Here is a 23027-nt window from a genome sequence, read left to right as displayed (position 1 = left end):
ATCTGTGTGTGTGACAGTATATATCTGTGTGTGTGACAGTATATATCTGTGTGTGTAACAGTATATATCTGTGTAACAGTATATATCTGTGTAACAGTATATATCTGTGTGTGTGACAGTATATATCTGTGTGTGTGACAGTATATATCTGTGTGTGTGACAGTATATATCTGTGTGTGTGACAGTATATATCTGTGTGTGTAACAGTATATATCTGTGTGACAGTATATATATATCTGTGTAACAGTATATATCTGTGTGTGTGACAGTATATATCTGTGTGTGTAACAGTATATATCTGTGTAACAGTATATATCTGTGTAACAGTATATATATATATCTGTGTGTGACAGTATATACAGTGGGGCAAAAAAGTATTTAGTCAGCCACCAATTATGCAAGTTCTCCCACTTAAAAAGATGAGAGAGGCCTGTAATTTTCATCATAGGTACACTTCAACTATGACAGACAAAATGAGAAGAAAAAAATCCAGAAAATCACATTGTAGGATGTTTTATGAATTTATTTGCAAATTATGGTGGAAAATAAGTATTTGGTCAATAACAAAAGTTTATCTCAATACTTTGTTATATACCCTTTGTTGGCAATGACAGAGGTCAAACGTTTTCTGTAAGTCTTCACAAGGTTTTCACACACTGTTGCTGGTATTTTGGCCCATTCCTCCATGCAGATCTCCTCTAGAGCAGTGATGTTTTGGGGCTGTTGCTGGGCAACACGGACTTTCAACTCCCTCCAAAGATTTTCTATGGGGTTGAGATCTGGAGACTGGCTAGGCCACTCCAGGACCTTGAAATGCTTCTTACGAAGCCACTCCTTCGTTGCCCGGGCGGTGTGTTTGGGATCATTGTCATGCTGAAAGACCCAGCCACGTTTCATCTTCAATGCCCTTGCTGATGGGAGGAGGTGATGTTTCCACCCCCATGCTTCACAGTAGGTATGGTGTTCTTTGGATGCAACTCAGCATTCTTTGTCCTCCAAACACGACGAGTTGAGTTTTTACCAAAAAGTTCTATTTTGGTTTCATCTGACCATATGACATTCTCCCAATCTTCTTCTGGATCATCCAAATGCTCTCTAGCAAAACTTCAGAGGGGCCTGGACATGTACTGGCTTAAGCAGGGGGACACGTCTGGCACTGCAGGATTTGAGTCCCTGGCGGCGTAGGTTGTTACTGATGGTAGGCTTTGTTACTTTGGTCCCAGCTCTCTGCAGGTCATTCACTAGGTCCCCCCGTGTGGTTCTGGGATTTTTGCTCACCGTTTTTGTGATCATTTTGACCCCACGGGGTGAGATCTTGCGTGGAGCCCCAGATCGAGGGAGATTATCAGTGGTCTTGTATGTCTTCCATTTCCTAATAATTGCTCCCACAGTTGATTTCTTCAAACCAAGCTGCTTACCTATTGCAGATTCAGTCTTCCCAGCCTGGTGCAGGTCTACAATTTTGTTTCTGGTGTCCTTTGACAGCTCTTTGGTCTTGGCCATAGTGGAGTTTGGAGTGTGACTGTTTGAGGTTGTGGACAGGTGTCTTTTATACTGATAACAAGTTCAAACAGGTGCCATTAATACAGGTAACGAGTGGAGGACAGAGGAGCCTCTTAAAGAAGAAGTTACAGGTCTGTGAGAGCCAGAAATCTTGCTTGTTTGTAGGTGACCAAATACTTATTTTCCACCATAATTTGCAAATAAATTCATTCAAAATCCTACAATGTGATTTTCTGGATTTTTTTTTCTCATTTTGTCTGTCATAGTTGAAGTGTACCTATGATGAAAATTACAGGCCTCTCTCATCTTTTTAAGTGGGAGAACTTGCACAATTGGTGGCTGACTAAATACTTTTTTGCCCCACTGTATATATATATCTGTGTGACAGTATATATATCTGTGTGTCTGTGTGACAGTATATATATCTGTGTGACAGTATATATCTGTGTGACAGTATATATATATATATATATATATATATATATATATATCTGTGTGTCTTTTGTTTGTACTGCCTTACACTCAAAAGTTTCAAAGGAATAGAGACATTTCAAATGTCATTATGGCTATGTACAGTGTTGTAACAATGTGCAAATAGTTAAAGTACAAAAGTGAAACTAAATAAACATAAATATGGGTTTTATTTACAAATGGTGTTTGTTCTTCACTGGTTGCCATTTCCTTGTGGCAACAGGTCAAAATCCTGATGCTGTGATGTCACACTGGTATTTCACCCAGTAGATATGAGAGTTCATCAAAATTGGCTTTGTTTTCAAATTCTTTGTGGGTCTGTGTAATCTGAGGGAAATATGCGTCTCTGTTATGCTCATACATTTGACAGGAGGTTAGGAAGTGCAGCTCAGTTTCCACCTCATTTTGTGGGCAGTGTGCACACAGCCCGTCTTCTCTTGAGAGCCAGGTCTGCCTACGGCGGTCTCTCTCTATAGCAAGGCTATGCTCACTGAGTTTGTACATAGTCAAAGATTTCCTTAATTTTGGGTCAGTCACAGTAGTCAGGTATTCTGCCACTGTTTACTCTCTGTTCAGGGTCAAATAGCATTCCAGTTTACTGTTTTTTGGTTAATTCTTTCCAATGTGTCAAGTAATTATTTAGGTCTAATTATCTTTCCTCCTCTTTCTCCTTCTCCAAACACCAACCATAAATCACACAATTAAATGCCACAGCATTTAGAACCTTTGCATAGATTACAGCAACAAGTAAAGGGAGATAGCAAGGACGCGTTCAACAATATTATTTCAGGACAGTAGCGCCATCTGGCGCTGAGGTGAAAATCAAGCTCATCCTCTTCGGCAGTGCTGACGTAATCATTTGGCATGTCCCGGTGCTTGATGGGAATAGTAGTCGTAGAATCTCTTGTATTTCCTGGAAAGGAGAAAAGGAAAAGTCATAAGAAGTTCTTGCTCGCCTCTAAAAAGTTGTTTACCTGACTTCATCTACAGTCTAAAGCGAGAAAGGTGGAAACGAAAAACAGAGTAAGTACCATGTTTTTACGAGGATTATTGAAAACTGAGTGAAATCTCTGAAACGTGAAGGAAAAAATATGTTTAACTCACCTGTCAAACAAATGTTAGCTAGCTGCTAGCTAGGTTAGCTAACTTGCTAACTATTTTCCTAACAATGGGCCATTTATAGCTAATGTTAATACCGGGGTTTAGTGATCAAATCACCGTTTTTAGCTAGTTTCAGTTTGCTAGTTTTATTTCTTGACTGAATGTTGGCAGTTACCTGTAAAAAACAACCATTCCTTTGTTATGCTAGCAAAGCCAAATATTAATATGGAAATCTGGCAAAGTAATTGTATATTTTCACAGCTATACCATGATAGTTGCTCCACAATGTTCTGTCTGATAGAGCAGTGGTTGTTGGGAGAAATGGAGAACGTCGCATTGTTGACAATCCTTAAGATAATTTATTCAGGAACAACCGTCATGATAACCTCCTCTGCCCCTTATCTTCTTCCGCTTCTCTCCTCCCCCTTTGTTCTCTTCTCTCCCTTCCTGTCCATCTCCTCTCCTCTTCTCCAGATGTCTCTGATGGAGCACGGTGGTGGCGCCCACAACAGGCCGGTGACGGCAGTGGCCTGGGCCTCCAACAGCAGCACCTGTCCCAAAGACTACAACATGGTAGGGAGTGAGAGGGAAGAAGGGAGGAGGGAGACAGGCAGAAGAAGTAGGAAATAGATAGAAATAATTTAAGGTCAGACTACATTAAGGCTTGGCTCATAGAGGAGACAGTAAGAGGTCAGACTACATTAAGGCTTGGTTCATAGAGGAGACAGTAAGAGGTCAGACTACATAAACGCTCAGAGGAGACAGTAAGAGGTCAGACAACATACAGGCTCATAGAGGAGACAGTAAGAGGTCAGATTACATAAAGGCTCAGAGGAGACAGTAAGAGGTCAGACAACATAAAGGCTCATAGAGGAGACAGTAAGAGGTCAGACAACATAAAGGCTCAGAGGAGACAGTAAGAGGACAGACAACATAAAGGCTCATAGAGGAGACAGTAAGAGGTCAGACAACATAAAGGCTCAGAGGAGACAGTAAGAGGTCAGACAACATAAAGGCTCAGAGGAGACAGTAAGAGGACAGACAACATAAAGGCTCATAGAGGAGACAGTAAGAGGTCAGACAACATAAAGGCTCATAGAGGAGACAGTAAGAGGTCAGACAACATAAAGGCTCAGAGGAGACAGTAAGAGGACAGACAACATAAAGGCTCATAGAGGAGACAGTAAGAGGTCAGACAACATAAAGGCTCAGAGGAGACAGTAAGAGGTCAGATTACATAAAGGCTCATAGAGGAGACAGTAAGAGGTCAGACAACATAAAGGCTCAGAGGAGACAGTAAGAGGTCAGATTACATAAAGGCTCATAGAGGAGACAGTAAGAGGTCAGACTACATAAAGGCTCAGAGGAGACAGTAAGAGGTCAGACTACATAAAGGCTCAGAGGAGACATTAAGAGGTCAGATTACATAAAGGCTCAGAGGAGACATTAAGAGGTCAGATTACATAAAGGCTCAGAGGAGACAGTAAGAGGTCAGACTACATAAAGGCTCATAGGAGACAGTAAGAGGTCAGACTACATAAAGGCTCAGAGGAGACAGTAAGAGGTCAGACAACATAAAGGCTCATAGAGGAGACAGTAAGAGGTCAGACTACATAAAGGCTCATAGAGGAGACAGTAAGAGGTCAGACTACATAAAGGCTCATAGAGGAGACAGTAAGAGGTCAGACTACATAAAGGCTCATAGAGGAGACAGTAAGAGGTCAGACTACATACAGGTTTGGCTCATAGAGGAGACAGTAAGAGGTCAGTAATTCTCAATATTGTGTGTAGTGTTTTACCCTCTGTCTCTCTCTCTCACCCTCTTTCTCTCCCTCTCACCCTCTGTGTGTCTCTCTCTCTAACCCTCTGTATCTCCCACCCTCTTTCTCTCCCCTCCCCTCTCTCTCTCCCTCTCTCCCCCCCTCTCTCTTTCTCTGTCTCTTTCTCCCCTCTCTGTCTCTCTCCCCTCTCTCACTATTTCTAGATTAGTATAACTGAGGATGGAGTTGCTGCTAACTTCACACGGAGCTTCGCCATGAAGGCTGGCTACTTCCTCTGCTACAGCAAGGTGTGTTACACACACACACACACACACACACACACACACACACACACACACACACACACACACACACACACACACACACACACACACACACACGCGGACTCAGACAGTCACATGCACGCCACATGCCTAAATGACATCTCCCCCCTCTCTAGGACATGTCAGGTGGTATGGTAGTATCAGATGTCCAGGTGATCTCAGACAAGGAGACTGTTCCTCATGGGTACTGTTACATACCTGAACACCTGGAGCCTAGTGAGTACCTGCTGCCCGCCTCAACACCTGTAGAACACTTAGACATGCTTTACAGATGCTTATTAAATACCTGAACACCTGGAGGAACACTGACATGCTTTACAGATGCTTATTAAATACCTGAACACCTGGAGGAACACTGAGACATGTTTTACAGATGCTTATTAAATACCTGAACACCTGGAGGAACACTGACATGTTTTACAGATGCTTATTAAATACCTGAACACCTGGAGGAACACAGACATGCTTTACAGATGCTTATTAAATACCTGAACACCTGGAGGAACACAGACATGCTTTACAGATGCTTATTAAATACCTGAACACCTGGAGGAACACTGAGACATGTTTTACAGATGCTTGGAAAATATTCATAATTCATTTATTAACAACTACTGCAAGTTAATAAAAAGTAGTTTTTAGTAGGACAGTCGTTGTTTAGGTGGTTTTTGTCATGTTTCAAACAACGTGATGAATATCTGATTATGATCTGCATGGCTAAGACCAGACATCTATAGGAACTTTGATCTATATGTCCTCTGAATCTTCATTTTTAACTGGATTTTTGAAGTATTCAAAAATGTGTGTGTGTCCGTCCGTGTGTGTGTGTGTGTCCAGGGGCCTCTGTGTCTAAGAAGAAGCGTGTGTGTGTCCGCATGGTGCCAGTGGGCGGTGTGGAGACCGCTGTACTGGACATCAAACTGACGGCTAAGACTAGGAGGATGCTGCAGCACTACACCTGTTTAGGGTCAGACACACACACACACACACACACACACACACACACACACACACACACACACACACACACACACACAGAGAGAGAGAGAGCGACGCAGAGAGACACACACACACACACACAGAGAGTGACGCAGAGAGACACACACACACACAAACATCCCACTAATGTAGCTTGGTCCTGGACAAAAGAACAACATTTCAGTGAAGATCCTCCATTGCGCTACTCTCAGTGTGTGTCTGGGAGACCAGGGGTTGGTGTGTCTGTCCTAACTGGTGTGTTGTCCTGTCTGTCTCAGGGACATGCATGGCTATGTGATGTGGTGTAAGAAGGGGCCCTTCTCCAGCCCTCTACCCCAGGCAAAGCCTCGCAGCCTCAGCCTTGACCTCCGTCAGCTCTCCCTGGACCAGAACCCCCCTCCGCTACCCCTCAGACCCAGGTAACTACCCCCTCAGACCCAGGTAACTACCCCCTCAGACCCAGGTAACTACCCCCTCAGACCCCGGTAACTACCCCCTCAGATCCAGGTAACTACCCCCTCAGACCCCGGTAACTACCCCCTCAGACCCCGGTAACTACCCCCTCAGATCCAGGTAACTACCCCCTCAGATCCAGGTAACTTCCCCCTCAGATCCAGGTAACTACCCCCTCAGACCCCGGTAACTACCCCCTCAGACCCCGGTAACTACCCCCTCAGACCCCGGTAACTACCCCCTCAGATCCAGGTAACTACCCCCTCAGACCCCGGTAACTACCCCCTCAGACCCAGGTACAGTACACCCTCATCTGTTCAGCCAGGTAGCCGTTCAGCCAGGTATCTATCCCTGGGCCAGACCTCTCCTCCACTGCCCCTCAGACCCAGGTGAGACTGTTACCTTAAACCTTCCACCCAGGTGAGACTGTTACCTTAGACCTCCCACCCAGGTGAGACTGTTACCTTAGACCTCCCACCCAGGTGAGACTGTTACCTTAGACCTCCCACCCAGGTGAGACTGTTACCTTAGACCTCCCACCCAGGTGAGACTGTTACCTTAGACCTCCCACCCAGGTGAGACTAGGTTAGGTGAGGCTGTTACCTTAGACCTCCCACCCAGGTGAGACTGTTACCTTAGACCTCCCACCCAGGTGAGACTGTTACCTTAGACCTCCCACCCAGGTGAGACTGTTACCTTACACCTCCCACCCAGGTGAGACTGTTATCGTACACCTCCCACCCAGGTGAGACTGTTACCGTACACCTCCCACCCAGGTGAGACTGTTACCTTACACCTCCCACCCAGGTGAGACTGTTACCTTACACCTCCCACCCAGGTGAGACTGTTACCTTATACCTCCCACCCAGGTGAGACTGTTACCTTACACCTCCCACCCAGGTGAGACTGTTACCTTACACCTCCCACCCAGGTGAGACTGTTACCTTACACCTCCCACCCAGGTGAGACTGTTACCGTACACCTCCCACCCAGGTGAGACTGTTACCTTACACCTCCCACCCAGGTGAGACTGTTACCTTACACCTCCCACCCAGGTGAGACTGTTACCTTACACCTCCCACCCAGGTGAGACTGTTACCTTACACCTCCCACCCAGGTGAGACTGTTACCTTACACCTCCCACCCAGGTGAGACTGTTACCTTACACCTCCCACCCAGGTGAGACTGTTACCTTACACCTCCCACCCAGGTGAGACTGTTACCTTACACCTCCCACCCAGGTGAGACTGTTACCTTACACCTCCCACCCAGGTGAGATTGTTACCTTACACCTCCCACCCAGGTGAGACTGTTACCTTACACCTCCCACCCAGGTGAGACTGTTACCTTAGACCTCCCACCCAGGTGAGATTGTTACCTTAGACCTCCCACCCAGGTGAGGCTGTTACCGTACACCTCCCACCCAGGTGAGACTGTTACCTTAGACCTCCCACCCAGGTGAGACTGTTACCTTAGACCTCCCACCCAGGTGAGACTGTTACCTTACACCTTCCACCCAGGTGAGACTGTTACCTTAGACCTCCCACCCAGGTGAGACTGTTACCTTAGACCTCCCACCCAGGTGAGACTGTTACCTTAGACCTCCCACCCAGGTGAGACTGTTACCTTACACCTCCCACCCAGGTGAGATTGTTACCTTAGACCTCCCACCCAGGTGAGACTGTTACCTTAGACCTCCCACCCAGGTGAGACTGTTACCTTAGACCTCCCACCCAGGTGAGACTAGGTTAGGTGAGGCTGTTACCTTAGACCTCCCACCCAGGTGAGACTGTTACCTTAAACCTTCCACCCAGGTGAGACTGTTACCTTAGACCTCCCACCCAGGTGAGACTGTTACCTTAGACCTCCCACCCAGGTGAGACTGTTACCTTAGACCTTCCACCCAGGTGAGACTGTTACCTTAGACCTCCCACCCAGGTGAGACTGTTACCTTAGACCTCCCACCCAGGTGAGACTGTTACCTTACACCTCCCACCCAGGTGAGACTGTTACCTTACACCTCCCACCCAGGTGAGACTGTTACCTTAGACCTCCCACCCAGCTGAGACTGTTACCGTACACCTCCCACCCAGGTGAGACTGTTACCTTACACCTCCCACCCAGGTGAGACTGTTACCGTACACCTCCCACCCAGGTGAGACTGTTACCGTACACCTCCCACCCAGGTGAGACTGTTACCTTAGACCTCCCACCCAGGTGAGACTGTTACCTTAGACCTCCCACCCAGGTGAGACTGTTACCTTACACCTCCCACCCAGGTGAGACTGTTACCTTAGACCTCCCACCCAGGTGAGACTGTTACCGTACACCTCCCACCCAGGTGAGACTGTTACCTTACACCTCCCACCCAGGTGAGACTGTTATCGTACACCTCCCACCCAGGTGAGACTGTTATCGTACACCTCCCACCCAGGTGAGACTGTTATCGTACACCTCCCACCCAGGTGAGACTGTTACCGTACACCTCCCACCCAGGTGAGACTGTTACCTTACACCTCCCACCCAGGTGAGACTGTTACCTTACACCTCCCACCCAGGTGAGACTGTTACCTTACACCTCCCACCCAGGTGAGACTGTTACCGTACACCTCCCACCCAGGTGAGACTGTTACCTTACACCTCCCACCCAGGTGAGACTGTTACCTTACACCTCCCACCCAGGTGAGACTGTTACCGTACACCTCCCACCCAGGTGAGACTGTTACCTTACACCTCCCACCCAGGTGAGACTGTTACCTTACACCTCCCACCCAGGTGAGACTGTTACCTTACACCTCCCACCCAGGTGAGACTGTTATCGTACACCTCCCACCCAGGTGAGACTGTTACCGTACACCTCCCACCCAGGTGAGACTGTTACCGTACACCTCCCACCCAGGTGAGATTGTTACCTTACACCTCCCACCCAGGTGAGACTGTTACCGTACACCTCCCACCCAGGTGAGACTGTTACCGTACACCTCCCACCCAGGTGAGACTGTTACCGTACACCTCCCACCCAGGTGAGACTGTTACCTTAGACCTCCCACCCAGGTGAGACTGTTACCTTAGACCTCCCACCCAGGTGAGACTGTTACCTTACACCTCCCACCCAGGTGAGACTGTTACCTTAGACCTCCCACCCAGGTGAGACTGTTACCTTAGACCTCCCACCCAGGTGAGACTGTTACCTTACACCTCCCACCCAGGTGAGACTGTTATCGTACACCTCCCACCCAGGTGAGACTGTTATCGTACACCTCCCACCCAGGTGAGACTGTTATCGTACACCTCCCACCCAGGTGAGACTGTTATCGTACACCTCCCACCCAGGTGAGACTGTTACCGTACACCTCCCACCCAGGTGAGACTGTTACCTTAGACCTCCCACCCAGGTGAGATTGTTACCTTACACCTCCCACCCAGGTGAGACTGTTACCTTACACCTCCCACCCAGGTGAGACTGTTACCGTACACCTCCCACCCAGGTGAGACTGTTACCTTAGACCTCCCACCCAGGTGAGACTGTTACCTTAGACCTCCCACCCAGGTGAGACTGTTACCTTAGACCTCCCACCCAGGTGAGACTGTTACCTTAGACCTCCCACCCAGGTGAGACTGTTACCTTACACCTCCCACCCAGGTGAGACTGTTACCTTAGACCTCCCACCCAGGTGAGACTGTTATCGTACACCTCCCACCCAGGTGAGACTGTTATCGTACACCTCCCACCCAGGTGAGACTGTTATCGTACACCTCCCACCCAGGTGAGACTGTTACCGTACACCTCCCACCCAGGTGAGACTGTTACCTTACACCTCCCACCCAGGTGAGACTGTTACCTTAGACCTCCCACCCAGGTGAGATTGTTACCTTACACCTCCCACCCAGGTGAGACTGTTACCTTACACCTCCCACCCAGGTGAGACTGTTACCGTACACCTCCCACCCAGGTGAGACTGTTACCGTACACCTCCCACCCAGGTGAGACTGTTACCTTAGACCTCCCACCCAGGTGAGACTGTTACCTTAGACCTCCCACCCAGGTGAGACTGTTACCTTACACCTCCCACCCAGGTGAGACTGTTACCTTAGACCTCCCACCCAGGTGAGACTGTTACCGTACACCTCCCACCCAGGTGAGACTGTTATCGTACACCTCCCACCCAGGTGAGACTGTTATCGTACACCTCCCACCCAGGTGAGACTGTTACCGTACACCTCCCACCCAGGTGAGACTGTTACCTTACACCTCCCACCCAGGTGAGACTGTTACCTTACACCTCCCACCCAGGTGAGACTGTTACCTTACACCTCCCACCCAGGTGAGACTGTTACCTTAGACCTCCCACCCAGGTGAGACTGTTACCTTACACCTCCCACCCAGGTGAGACTGTTACCTTACACCTCCCACCCAGGTGAGATTGTTACCGTACACCTCCCACCCAGGTGAGACTGTTACCTTACACCTCCCACCCAGGTGAGACTGTTACCTTACACCTCCCACCCAGGTGAGACTGTTACCTTACACCTCCCACCTAGGTGAGACTGTTACCTTACACCTCCCACCCAGGTGAGACTGTTACCTTACACCTCCCACCCAGGTGAGACTGTTACCTTACACCTCCCACCCAGGTGAGACTGTTACCTTACACCTCCCACCCAGGTGAGACTGTTACCTTACACCTCCCACCCAGGTGAGACTGTTACCTTACACCTCCCACCCAGGTGAGATTGTTACCTTACACCTCCCACCCAGGTGAGACTGTTACCTTACACCTCCCACCCAGGTGAGACTGTTACCTTAGACCTCCCACCCAGGTGAGATTGTTACCTTAGACCTCCCACCCAGGTGAGGCTGTTACCGTACACCTCCCACCCAGGTGAGACTGTTACCTTAGACCTCCCACCCAGGTGAGACTGTTACCTTAGACCTCCCACCCAGGTGAGACTGTTACCTTACACCTCCCACCCAGGTGAGACTGTTACCTTAGACCTCCCACCCAGGTGAGACTGTTACCTTAGACCTCCCACCCAGGTGAGACTGTTACCTTAGACCTCCCACCCAGGTGAGACTGTTACCTTACACCTCCCACCCAGGTGAGATTGTTACCTTAGACCTCCCACCCAGGTGAGACTGTTACCTTAGACCTCCCACCCAGGTGAGACTGTTACCTTAGACCTCCCACCCAGGTGAGACTAGGTTAGGTGAGGCTGTTACCTTAGACCTCCCACCCAGGTGAGACTGTTACCTTAAACCTTCCACCCAGGTGAGACTGTTACCTTAGACCTCCCACCCAGGTGAGACTGTTACCTTAGACCTCCCACCCAGGTGAGACTGTTACCTTAGACCTCCCACCCAGGTGAGACTGTTACCTTAGACCTCCCACCCAGGTGAGACTGTTACCTTAGACCTCCCACCCAGGTGAGACTGTTACCGTACACCTCCCACCCAGGTGAGACTGTTACCTTACACCTCCCACCCAGGTGAGACTGTTATCGTACACCTCCCACCCAGGTGAGACTGTTATCGTACACCTCCCACCCAGGTGAGACTGTTATCGTACACCTCCCACCCAGGTGAGACTGTTACCGTACACCTCCCACCCAGGTGAGACTGTTACCTTACACCTCCCACCCAGGTGAGACTGTTACCTTACACCTCCCACCCAGGTGAGACTGTTACCTTACACCTCCCACCCAGGTGAGACTGTTACCTTACACCTCCCACCCAGGTGAGACTGTTACCGTACACCTCCCACCCCGGTGAGACTGTTACCTTACACCTCCCACCCAGGTGAGACTGTTACCTTACACCTCCCACCCAGGTGAGACTGTTACCGTACACCTCCCACCCAGGTGAGACTGTTACCTTACACCTCCCACCCAGGTGAGACTGTTACCTTACACCTCCCACCCAGGTGAGACTGTTACCTTACACCTCCCACCCAGGTGAGACTGTTACCTTACATCTCCCACCCAGGTGAGACTGTTACCTTACACCTCCCACCCAGGTGAGATTGTTACCTTACACCTCCCACCCAGGTGAGACTGTTAACTTACACCTCCCACCCAGGTGAGACTGTTACCTTACACCTCCCACCCAGGTGAGATTGTTACCTTAGACCTCCCACCCAGGTGAGGCTGTTACCTTACACCTCCCACCCAGGTGAGACTGTTACCTTAGACCTCCCACCCAGGTGAGACTGTTACCTTAGACCTCCCACCCAGGTGAGACTGTTACCTTACACCTCCCACCCAGGTGAGACTGTTACCTTAGACCTCCCACCCAGGTGAGACTGTTACCTTAGACCTCCCACCCAGGTGAGACTGTTACCTTAGACCTCCCACCCAGGTGAGACTGTTACCTTACACCTCCCACCCAGGTGAGATTGTTACCTTAGACCTCCCACCCAGGTGAGACTGTTACCTTAGACCTCCCACCCAGGTGAGACTTGTTACCTTAGACCTCCCACCCAGGTGAGACTAGGTTAGGTGAGGCTGTTACCTTAGACCTCCCACCCAGGTGAGATTGTTACCTTAGACCTCCCACCCAGGTGAGATTGTTACCTTAGACCTCCCACCCAGGTGGGATTGTTACCGTAGACCTTCCACCCAGGTGAGACTGTTACCTTAGACCTCCCAACCAGGTGAGACTGTTACCTTAGACCTCCCACCCAGGTGAGACTAGGTTAGGTGAGGCTGTTACCTTAGACCTCCCACTCAGGTGAGACTGTTACCTTAGACCTCCCACCCAGGTGAGGCTGTTACCTTAGACCTCCCACCCAGGTGAGACTGTTACCTTACACCTCCCACCCAGGTGAGGCTGTTACCTTAGACCTCCCACCCAGGTGAGACTGTTACCTTACACCTCCCACCCAGGTGAGATTGTTACCTTAGACCTCCCACCCAGGTGAGACTGTTACCTTAGACCTCCCACCCAGGTGAGACTGTTACCTTAGACCTCCCACCCAGGTGAGACTAGGTTAGGTGAGGCTGTTACCTTAGACCTCCCACCCAGGTGAGACTGTTACCTTAAACCTTCCACCCAGGTGAGACTGTTACCTTAGACCTCCCACCCAGGTGAGACTGTTACCTTAGACCTCCCACCCAGGTGAGACTGTTACCTTAGACCTCCCACCCAGGTGAGACTGTTACCTTAGACCTCCCACCCAGGTGAGACTGTTACCTTAGACCTCCCACCCAGGTGAGACTGTTACCTTACACCTCCCACCCAGGTGAGACTGTTACCTTACACCTCCCACCCAGGTGAGACTGTTACCTTAGACCTCCCACCCAGCTGAGACTGTTACCGTACACCTCCCACCCAGGTGAGACTGTTACCTTACACCTCCCACCCAGGTGAGACTGTTACCGTACACCTCCCACCCAGGTGAGACTGTTACCGTACACCTCCCACCCAGGTGAGACTGTTACCTTAGACCTCCCACCCAGGTGAGACTGTTACCTTAGACCTCCCACCCAGGTGAGACTGTTACCTTACACCTCCCACCCAGGTGAGACTATTACCTTAGACCTCCCACCCAGGTGAGACTGTTACCGTACACCTCCCACCCAGGTGAGACTGTTACCTTACACCTCCCACCCAGGTGAGACTGTTATCGTACACCTCCCACCCAGGTGAGACTGTTATCGTACACCTCCCACCCAGGTGAGACTGTTATCGTACACCTCCCACCCAGGTGAGACTGTTACCGTACACCTCCCACCCAGGTGAGACTGTTACCTTACACCTCCCACCCAGGTGAGACTGTTACCTTACACCTCCCACCCAGGTGAGACTGTTACCTTACACCTCCCACCCAGGTGAGACTGTTACCTTACACCTCCCACCCAGGTGAGACTGTTACCGTACACCTCCCACCCCGGTGAGACTGTTACCGTACACCTCCCACCCCGGTGAGACTGTTACCTTACACCTCCCACCCAGGTGAGACTGTTACCTTACACCTCCCACCCAGGTGAGACTGTTACCGTACACCTCCCACCCAGGTGAGACTGTTACCTTACACCTCCCACCCAGGTGAGACTGTTACCTTACACCTCCCACCCAGGTGAGACTGTTACCTTACACCTCCCACCCAGGTGAGACTGTTACCTTACATCTCCCACCCAGGTGAGACTGTTACCTTAGACCTCCCACCCAGGTGAGATTGTTACCTTACACCTCCCACCCAGGTGAGACTGTTAACTTACACCTCCCACCCAGGTGAGACTGTTACCTTACACCTCCCACCCAGGTGAGATTGTTACCTTAGACCTCCCACCCAGGTGAGGCTGTTACCGTACACCTCCCACCCAGGTGAGACTGTTACCTTAGACCTCCCACCCAGGTGAGACTGTTACCTTAGACCTCCCACCCAGGTGAGACTGTTACCTTACACCTCCCACCCAGGTGAGACTGTTACCTTACACCTCCCACCCAGGTGAGACTGTTACCTTAGACCTCCCACCCAGGTGAGACTGTTACCTTAGACCTCCCACCCAGGTGAGACTGTTACCTTACACCTCCCACCCAGGTGAGATTGTTACCTTAGACCTCCCACCCAGGTGAGACTGTTACCTTAGACCTCCCACCCAGGTGAGACTTGTTACCTTAGACCTCCCACCCAGGTGAGACTAGGTTAGGTGAGGCTGTTACCTTAGACCTCCCACCCAGGTGAGATTGTTACCTTAGACCTCCCACCCAGGCGAGATTGTTACCTTAGACCTCCCACCCAGGTGGGATTGTTACCGTAGACCTTCCACCCAGGTGAGACTGTTACCTTAGACCTCCCAACCAGGTGAGACTGTTACCTTAGACCTCCCACCCAGGTGAGACTAGGTTAGGTGAGGCTGTTACCTTAGACCTCCCACCCAGGTGAGACTGTTACCTTAGACCTCCCACTCAGGTGAGACTGTTACCTTAGACCTCCCACCCAGGTGAGGCTGTTACCTTAGACCTCCCACCCAGGTGAGACTGTTACCTTACACCTCCCACCCAGGTGAGGCTGTTACCTTAGACCTCCCACCCAGGTGAGACTGTTATCGTACACCTCCCACCCAGGTGAGACTGTTTTCGTACACCTCCCACCCAGGTGAGACTGTTACCGTACACCTCCCACCCAGGTGAGACTGTTACCGTACACCTCCCACCCCGGTGAGACTGTTACCTTACACCTCCCACCCAGGTGAGACTGTTACCTTACACCTCCCACCCAGGTGAGACTGTTACCGTACACCTCCCACCCAGGTGAGACTGTTACCTTACACCTCCCACCCAGGTGAGACTGTTACCTTACACCTCCCACCCAGGTGAGACTGTTACCTTACACCTCCCACCCAGGTGAGACTGTTACCTTACACCTCCCACCCAGGTGAGACTGTTACCTTACACCTCCCACCCAGGTGAGACTGTTACCGTACACCTCCCACCCAGGTGAGACTGTTACCTTACACCTCCCACCCAGGTGAGACTGTTACCTTACACCTCCCACCCAGGTGAGACTGTTACCTTACACCTCCCACCCAGGTGAGACTGTTACCTTACATCTCCCACCCAGGTGAGACTGTTACCTTACACCTCCCACCCAGGTGAGATTGTTACCTTACACCTCCCACCCAGGTGAGACTGTTAACTTACACCTCCCACCCAGGTGAGACTGTTACCTTACACCTCCCACCCAGGTGAGATTGTTACCTTAGACCTCCCACCCAGGTGAGGCTGTTACCGTACACCTCCCACCCAGGTGAGACTGTTACCTTAGACCTCCCACCCAGGTGAGACTGTTACCTTAGACCTCCCACCCAGGTGAGACTGTTACCTTACACCTCCCACCGAGGTGAGACTGTTACCTTAGACCTCCCACCCAGGTGAGACTGTTACCTTAGACCTCCCACCCAGGTGAGACTGTTACCTTAGACCTCCCACCCAGGTGAGACTGTTACCTTACACCTCCCACCCAGGTGAGATTGTTACCTTAGACCTCCCACCCAGGTGAGACTGTTACCTTAGACCTCCCACCCAGGTGAGACTGTTACCTTAGACCTCCCACCCAGGTGAGACTAGGTTAGGTGAGGCTGTTACCTTAGACCTCCCACCCAGGTGAGACTAGGTTAGGTGAGGCTGTTACCTTAGACCTCCCACCCAGGTGAGATTGTTACCTTAGACCTCCCACCCAGGTGAGATTGTTACCTTAGACCTCCCACCCAGGTGGGATTGTTACCGTAGACCTTCCACCCAGGTGAGACTGTTACCTTAGACCTCCCAACCAGGTGAGACTGTTACCTTAGACCTCCCACCCAGGTGAGACTAGGTTAGGTGAGGCTGTTACTTTAGACCTCCCACCCAGGTGAGACTGTTACCTTAGACCTCCCACTCAGGTGAGACTGTTACCTTAGACCTCCCACCCAGGTGAGGCTGTTACCTTAGACCTCCCACCCAGGTGAGACTGTTACCTTACACCTCCCACCCAGGTGAGGCTGTTACCTTAGACCTCCCACCCAGGTGAGGCTGTTACCTTAGACCTCCCACCCAGGTGAGGCTGTTACCTTAGACCTCCCACCCAGGTGAGACTGTTACCTTAGACCTCCCACCCAGGTGAGGCTGTTACCTTAGACCTCCCACCCAGGTGAGACTAGGTTAGTTGAGACTGTTACCTTAGACCTTCCACCCAGGTGAGACTGTTACCTTAGACCTCCCACCCAGGTGAGGCTGTTACCTTAGACCTCCCACCCAGGTGAGGCTGTTACCTTAGACCTCCCACCCAGGTGAGACTAGGTTAGGTGAGGCTGTTACCTTAGACCTCCCACCCAGATGAGACTGTTACCTTAGATCTCACACCCAGGTGAGACTGTTACCTTAGACCTCCCACCCAGGTGAGACTGTTACCTTAGACCTCCCACCCAGGTGAGACTAGGTTAGGTGAGGCTGTTACCTTAGATCTCCCACCCAGGTGAGACTGTTACCTTAGACCTCCCACTCAGGTGAGCCTGTTACCTTAGACCTCCCACCCAGGTGAGACTGTTACCTTAGTCCTCCCACCCAGGTGAGATTGTTACCTTAGACCTTCCACCCAGGTGAGACTGTTACCTTAGACCTCCCACCCAGGTGAGACTGTTACCTTAGACCTCCCACCCAGGTGAGACTAGGTTAGGTGAGGCTGTTACCTTAGACCTCCCACCCAGGTGAGACTGTTACCTTAGACCTCCCACCCAGGTGAGGCTGTTACCTTAGACCTCCCACCCAGGTGAGACTGTTACCTTAGTCCTCCCACCCAGGTGAGACTAGGTTAGGTGAGGCTGTTACCTTAGTCCTCCCACCCAGGTGAGACTAGGTTAGGTGAGACTGTTATCTTAGACCTCCCACCCAGCTGAGACTTGGTTAGGTGAGACTGTTATCTTAGACCTCCCACCCAGGTGAGACTAGGTTAGGTGAGACTGTTACCTTAGACCTCCCACCCAGGTGAGACTGTTACCTTAGACCTCCTACCCAGGTGAGACTGTTACCTTAGTCCTCCCACCCAGGTGAGACTAGGTTAGGTGAGACTGTTACCTTAGACCTCCCACCCAGGTGAGACTAGGTTAGGTGAGGCTGTTACCTTAGTCCTCCCACCCAGGTGAGACTAGGTTAGGTGAGACTGTTACCTTAGTCCTCCCACCCAGCTGAGACTTGGTTAGGTGAGGCTGTTACCTTAGACCTCCCACCCAGGTGAGACTGTTACCTTAAACCTCCCACCCAGGTGAGACTGTTACCTTAGTCCTCCCACCCAGGTGAGACTGTTACCTTAGACCTCCCACCCAGGTGAGACTGTTACCTTACACCTCCCACCCAGGTGAGACTGTTACCTTAGACCTCCCACCCAGGTGAGACTGTTACCTTAGACCTCCCACCCAGGTGAGACTGTTACCTTAGACCTCCCACCCAGGTGAGACTGTTACCTTAGTCCTCCCACCCAGGTGAGACTGTTACCTTAGACCTCCCACCCAGGTGAGACTGTTACCTTAGACCTCCCACCCAGGTGAGGCTGTTACCTTAGACCTCCCACCCAGGTGAGGCTGTTACCTTAGACCTCCCACCCAGGTGAGACTAGGTTAGGTGAGGCTGTTACCTTAGACCTTCCACCCAGGTGAGACTAGGTTAGGTGAGGCTGCTACCTCTCAGACCCAGGTACTGTACACCTGCTGTCCAGGTAGCTCTCAGGTGAGAGACTCAGATCTGGGTGTATGGCTACTGGCCTGGTTAACTTATATTAACCAGATAGGACCTACACAGGACATCTCTCTAACTATAACCCCTGATGGTAACACTCTCTCTCTGTGGCCAGGTGGATCTCAGAGCCAGGTGAGAGTGATGGTAACCCTCTCTCTCTGTGGCCAGGTGAATCTCAGAGCCAGGTGAGAGTGATGGTAACCCTCTCTCTCTGTTGCCAGGTGAATCTCAGAGCCAGGTGAGAGTGTTGGGAACCCTCTCTCTGTGGCCAGGTGGATCTCAGAGCCAGGTGAGAGTGATGGTAACCCTCTCTCTGTGGCCAAGTGACAGTGATGGTAACCCTCTCTCTGTGGCCAGGTGAATCTCAGAGCCAGGTGAGAGTGATGGTAACCCTCTCTCTGTGGCCAAGTGAATCTCAGAGCCAGGTGAGAGTGAGGTAACCCTCTCTCTGTGGCCAGGTGAATCTCAGAGCCAGGTGAGAGTGATGGTAACCCTCTCTCTGTGGCCAAGTGAATCTCAGAGCCAGGTGAGAGTGATGGTAACCCTCTCTCTGTGGCCAGGTGGATCTCAGAGCCAGGTGAGAGTGATGGTAACCCTCTCTCTGTGGCCAGGTGGATCTCAGAGCCAGGTGAGAGTTATGGTAACCCTCTCTCTGTGGCCAGGTGGATCTCAGAGCCAGGTGAGAGTGATGGTAACCCTCTCTCTGTGGCCAGGTGAATCTCAGAGCCAGGTGAGAGTGATGGTAAACCTCTCTCTGTGGCCAGGTGGATCTCAGAGCCAGGTGAGAGGGATGGTAACCCTCTCTCTGTGGCCAGGTGAATCTCAGAGCCAGGTGAGAGGGATGGTAACCCTCTCTCTGTGGCCAGGTGAATCTCAGAGCCAGGTGAGAGTGATGGTAAACCTCTCTCTGTGGCCAGGTGAATCTCAGAGCCAGGTGAGAATGATGGTAAACCTCTCTCTGTGGCCAGGTGAATCTCAGAGCCAGGTGAGAGTGATGGTAACCCTCTCTCTGTGGCCAGGTGGATCTCAGAGCCAGGTGAGAGTGATGGTAACCCTCTCTCTGTGGCCAGGTGAATCTCAGAGCCAGGTGAGAGTGATGGTAAACCTCTCTCTGTGGCCAGGTGAATCTCAGAGCCAGGTGAGAGTGATGGTAACCCTCTCTCTGTGGCCAGGTGGATCTCAGAGCCAGGTGAGAGTGATGGTAACCCTCTCTCTGTGGCCAGGTGAATCTCAGAGCCAGGTGAGAGTGATGGTAAACCTCTCTCTGTGGCCAGGTGAATCTCAGAGCTAGGTGAGAGTGATAGTAACCCTCTCTCTGTGGCCAGGTGAATCTCAGAGCCAGGTGAGAGTGATGGTAACCCTCTCTCTGTGGCCAGGTGAATCTCAGAGCCAGGTGAGAGTGATGGTAACCCTCTCTCTGTGGCCAGGTGAATCTCAGAGCCAGGTGAGAGTGATGGTAACCCTCTCTCTGTGGCCAGGTGAATCTCAGAGCCAGGTGAGAGTGATGGTAACCCTCTCTCTGTGGCCAGGTGAATCTCAGAGCCAGGTGAGAGTGATGGTAAACCTCTCTCTGTGGCCAGGTGATTCTCAGAGCCAGGTGAGAGTGATGGTAAACCTCTCTCTGTGGCCAGGTGGATCTCAGAGCCAGGTGAGAGTGATGGTAACCCTCTCTCTGTGGCCAGGTGAATCTCAGAGCCAGGTGAGAGTGATGGTAAACCTCTCTCTGTGGCCAGGTGAATCTCAGAGCCAGGTGAGAGTGATGGTAACCCTCTCTCTGTGGCCAGGTGGATCTCAGAGCCAGGTGAGAGTGATGGTAACCCTCTCTCTGTGGCCAGGTGAATCTCAGAGCCAGGTGAGAGTGATGGTAAACCTCTCTCTGTGGCCAGGTGAATCTCAGAGCTAGGTGAGAGTGATAGTAACCCTCTCTCTGTGGCCAGGTGAATCTCAGAGCCAGGTGAGAGTGATGGTAACCCTCTCTCTGTGGCCAGGTGAATCTCAGAGCCAGGTGAGAGTGATGGTAACCCTCTCTCTGTGGCCAGGTGAATCTCAGAGCCAGGTGAGAGTGATGGTAAACCTCTCTCTGTGGCCAGGTGAATCTCAGAGCTAGGTGAGAGTGATAGTAACCCTCTCTCTGTGGCCAGGTGAATCTCAGAGCCAGGTGAGAGTGATGGTAACCCTCTCTCTGTGGCCAGGTGAATCTCAGAGCCAGGTGAGAGTGATGGTAAACTTCTACTCAGAATTCCACAGACTGACTTAGGTCTCCCTGTCTCCATAGCAACGCTCCACCCATGCCCCCTGGCAGGAAGCTCAGCCATCGCCGCAGCAACCTCCAATTGAACGACACTCTGGACAAAGTGGTTGACAGCAGCAACATCTACGGCATCTCAGGTTGACCAAAATTCAGAAAACACTTCTAGATAAGAGACAGATACTGTACATGTTATAAAGACTGATGTACTGACTCTCTCTACCTATCCTCCCTCTCTCTACCTACCTTCCTCTCTCTATCTACCTATCCTCCCTCTCTCTACCTACCTTCCTCTCTCTATCTACCTATCCTCCCTCTCTCTATCTACCTTCCTCTCTCTACCTTCCTCCCTCTCTCTATCTACCTTCCTCTCTCTACCTTCCTCTCTCTCTACCTACCTTCCTCTCTCTACCTATCCTCCCTAACTCTACCAACCTTCCTCTCTCTACCTATCCTCCCTCTCTCTACCTACCTTCCTCCCTCTACCTACCTTCCTCTCTCTACCTACCTTCCTCTCTCTACCTACCTTCCCCTCTCTACCTCTACCCTATCTTTCCTCTCTCTACCTACCCACTCTCTACCTATCATCCCTCTCTCTACCTATCATCCCTCTCTCTACCTATCATCTCTCTCTCTACCTTTCATCTCACACACACACACACACACACACACACACACACACACACACACACACACACACACACACACCTCCCTGGTCCGTTGTAGTGTATTGACCATGTATGTAGTTCTCTCCTTGAGCTGTTCCTGTCTATTAATGTTCTGTATTATGTCATGTTTCATGTTGTGTGGTCCCCAGGAAGTGTATTATGTCATGTTTCATGTTGTGTTGTCCCCAGGAAGTGTATTATGTCATGTTTCATGTTATGTGGTCCCCAGGAAGTGTATTATGTCATGTTTCATGTTATGTGGTCCCCAGGAAGTGTATTATGTCATGTTTCATGTTATGTGGTCCCCAGGAAGTGTATTATGTCATGTTTCATGTTATGTGGTCCCCAGGAAGTGTATTATGTCATGTTTCATGTGTTGTGTATTATGTCATGTTTCATGTTGTGTGTATTATGTCATGTTTCATGTTGTGGACCCCAGGAAGTGTATTATGTCATGTTTCATGTGTTGTGTATTATGTCATGTTTCATGTTGTGTGGTCCCCAGGAAGTGTATTATGTCGTGTTTCATGTTGTGTTGTCCCCAGGAAGTGTATTATGTCATGTTTCATGTTGTGTGGTCCCCAGGAAGTGTACAGTGAGGGAAAAAAGTATTTGATCCCCTGCTGATTTTGTACGTTTGCCCACTGACAAAGAAATGATCAGTCTATAATTTTAATGGTAGGTTTATTTGAACAGTGAGAGACAGAATATCAACAAAAAAATCCAGAAAAACGCATGTCAAATATGTTATGAATTGATTTGCATTTTAATGAGGGAAATAAGTATTTGACCCCTCTGCAAAACATGACTTAGTACTTGGTGGAAAAACCCTTGTTGACAATCACAGAGGTCAGACGTTTCTTGTAGTTGGCCACCAGGTTTGCACACATCTCAGGAGGGATTTTGTCCCACTCCTCTTTGCAGATCTTCTTCAAGTCATTAATGTTTCGAGGCTGACGTTTGGCAACTCGAACCTTCAGCTCCCTCCACAGATTTTTTATGGGATTAAGGTCTGGAGACTGGCTAGGCCACTCCGGGACCTTAATGTGCTTCTTCTTGAGCCACTCCTTTGTTGCCTTGGCCGTGTGTTTTGGGTCATTGTCATGCTGGAGTAACGATCCACGACCCATTTTCAATACCCTGGCTGAGGGAAGGAGGTTTTCACCCAAGATTTGACGGTACATGGCCCCGTCCATCGTCCCTTTGATGCGGTGAAGTTGTCCTGTCCCCTAAGCAGAAAAACACCCCCAAAGCATAATGTTTCCATCTCCATGTTTGACGGTGGGGATG

The 23027-nt window shown here is 50.5% G+C and overlaps 1 protein-coding gene across 1 annotated transcript in view; it reads left to right on the top strand.

The window, feature by feature from the left end:
- Positions 1–2793: 2793 nt before the first annotated feature.
- mvb12a (multivesicular body subunit 12A) overlaps positions 2794–23027 on the top strand; it is a 28730-nt gene continuing 8496 nt past the window's right edge. Inside the window, exons 1-7 of the mRNA XM_071390072.1 lie at positions 2794–2997; positions 3550–3648; positions 5060–5143; positions 5296–5395; positions 6017–6146; positions 6436–6576; positions 21097–21209. Coding sequence (XP_071246173.1) covers positions 3550–3648; positions 5060–5143; positions 5296–5395; positions 6017–6146; positions 6436–6576; positions 21097–21209 — 667 coding nt within the window. The 5' untranslated portion in view covers positions 2794–2997. The remainder of the gene's footprint in view (positions 2998–3549; positions 3649–5059; positions 5144–5295; positions 5396–6016; positions 6147–6435; positions 6577–21096; positions 21210–23027) is intronic.

Source organism: Salvelinus alpinus, chromosome 2 (assembly GCF_045679555.1).
Source record: "Salvelinus alpinus chromosome 2, SLU_Salpinus.1, whole genome shotgun sequence".
Lineage (NCBI taxonomy): Eukaryota > Metazoa > Chordata > Actinopteri > Salmoniformes > Salmonidae > Salvelinus > Salvelinus alpinus.
Note: the sequence above shows the minus strand (reverse complement) of the source record. Positions and strands in the feature narration are given on the sequence as shown.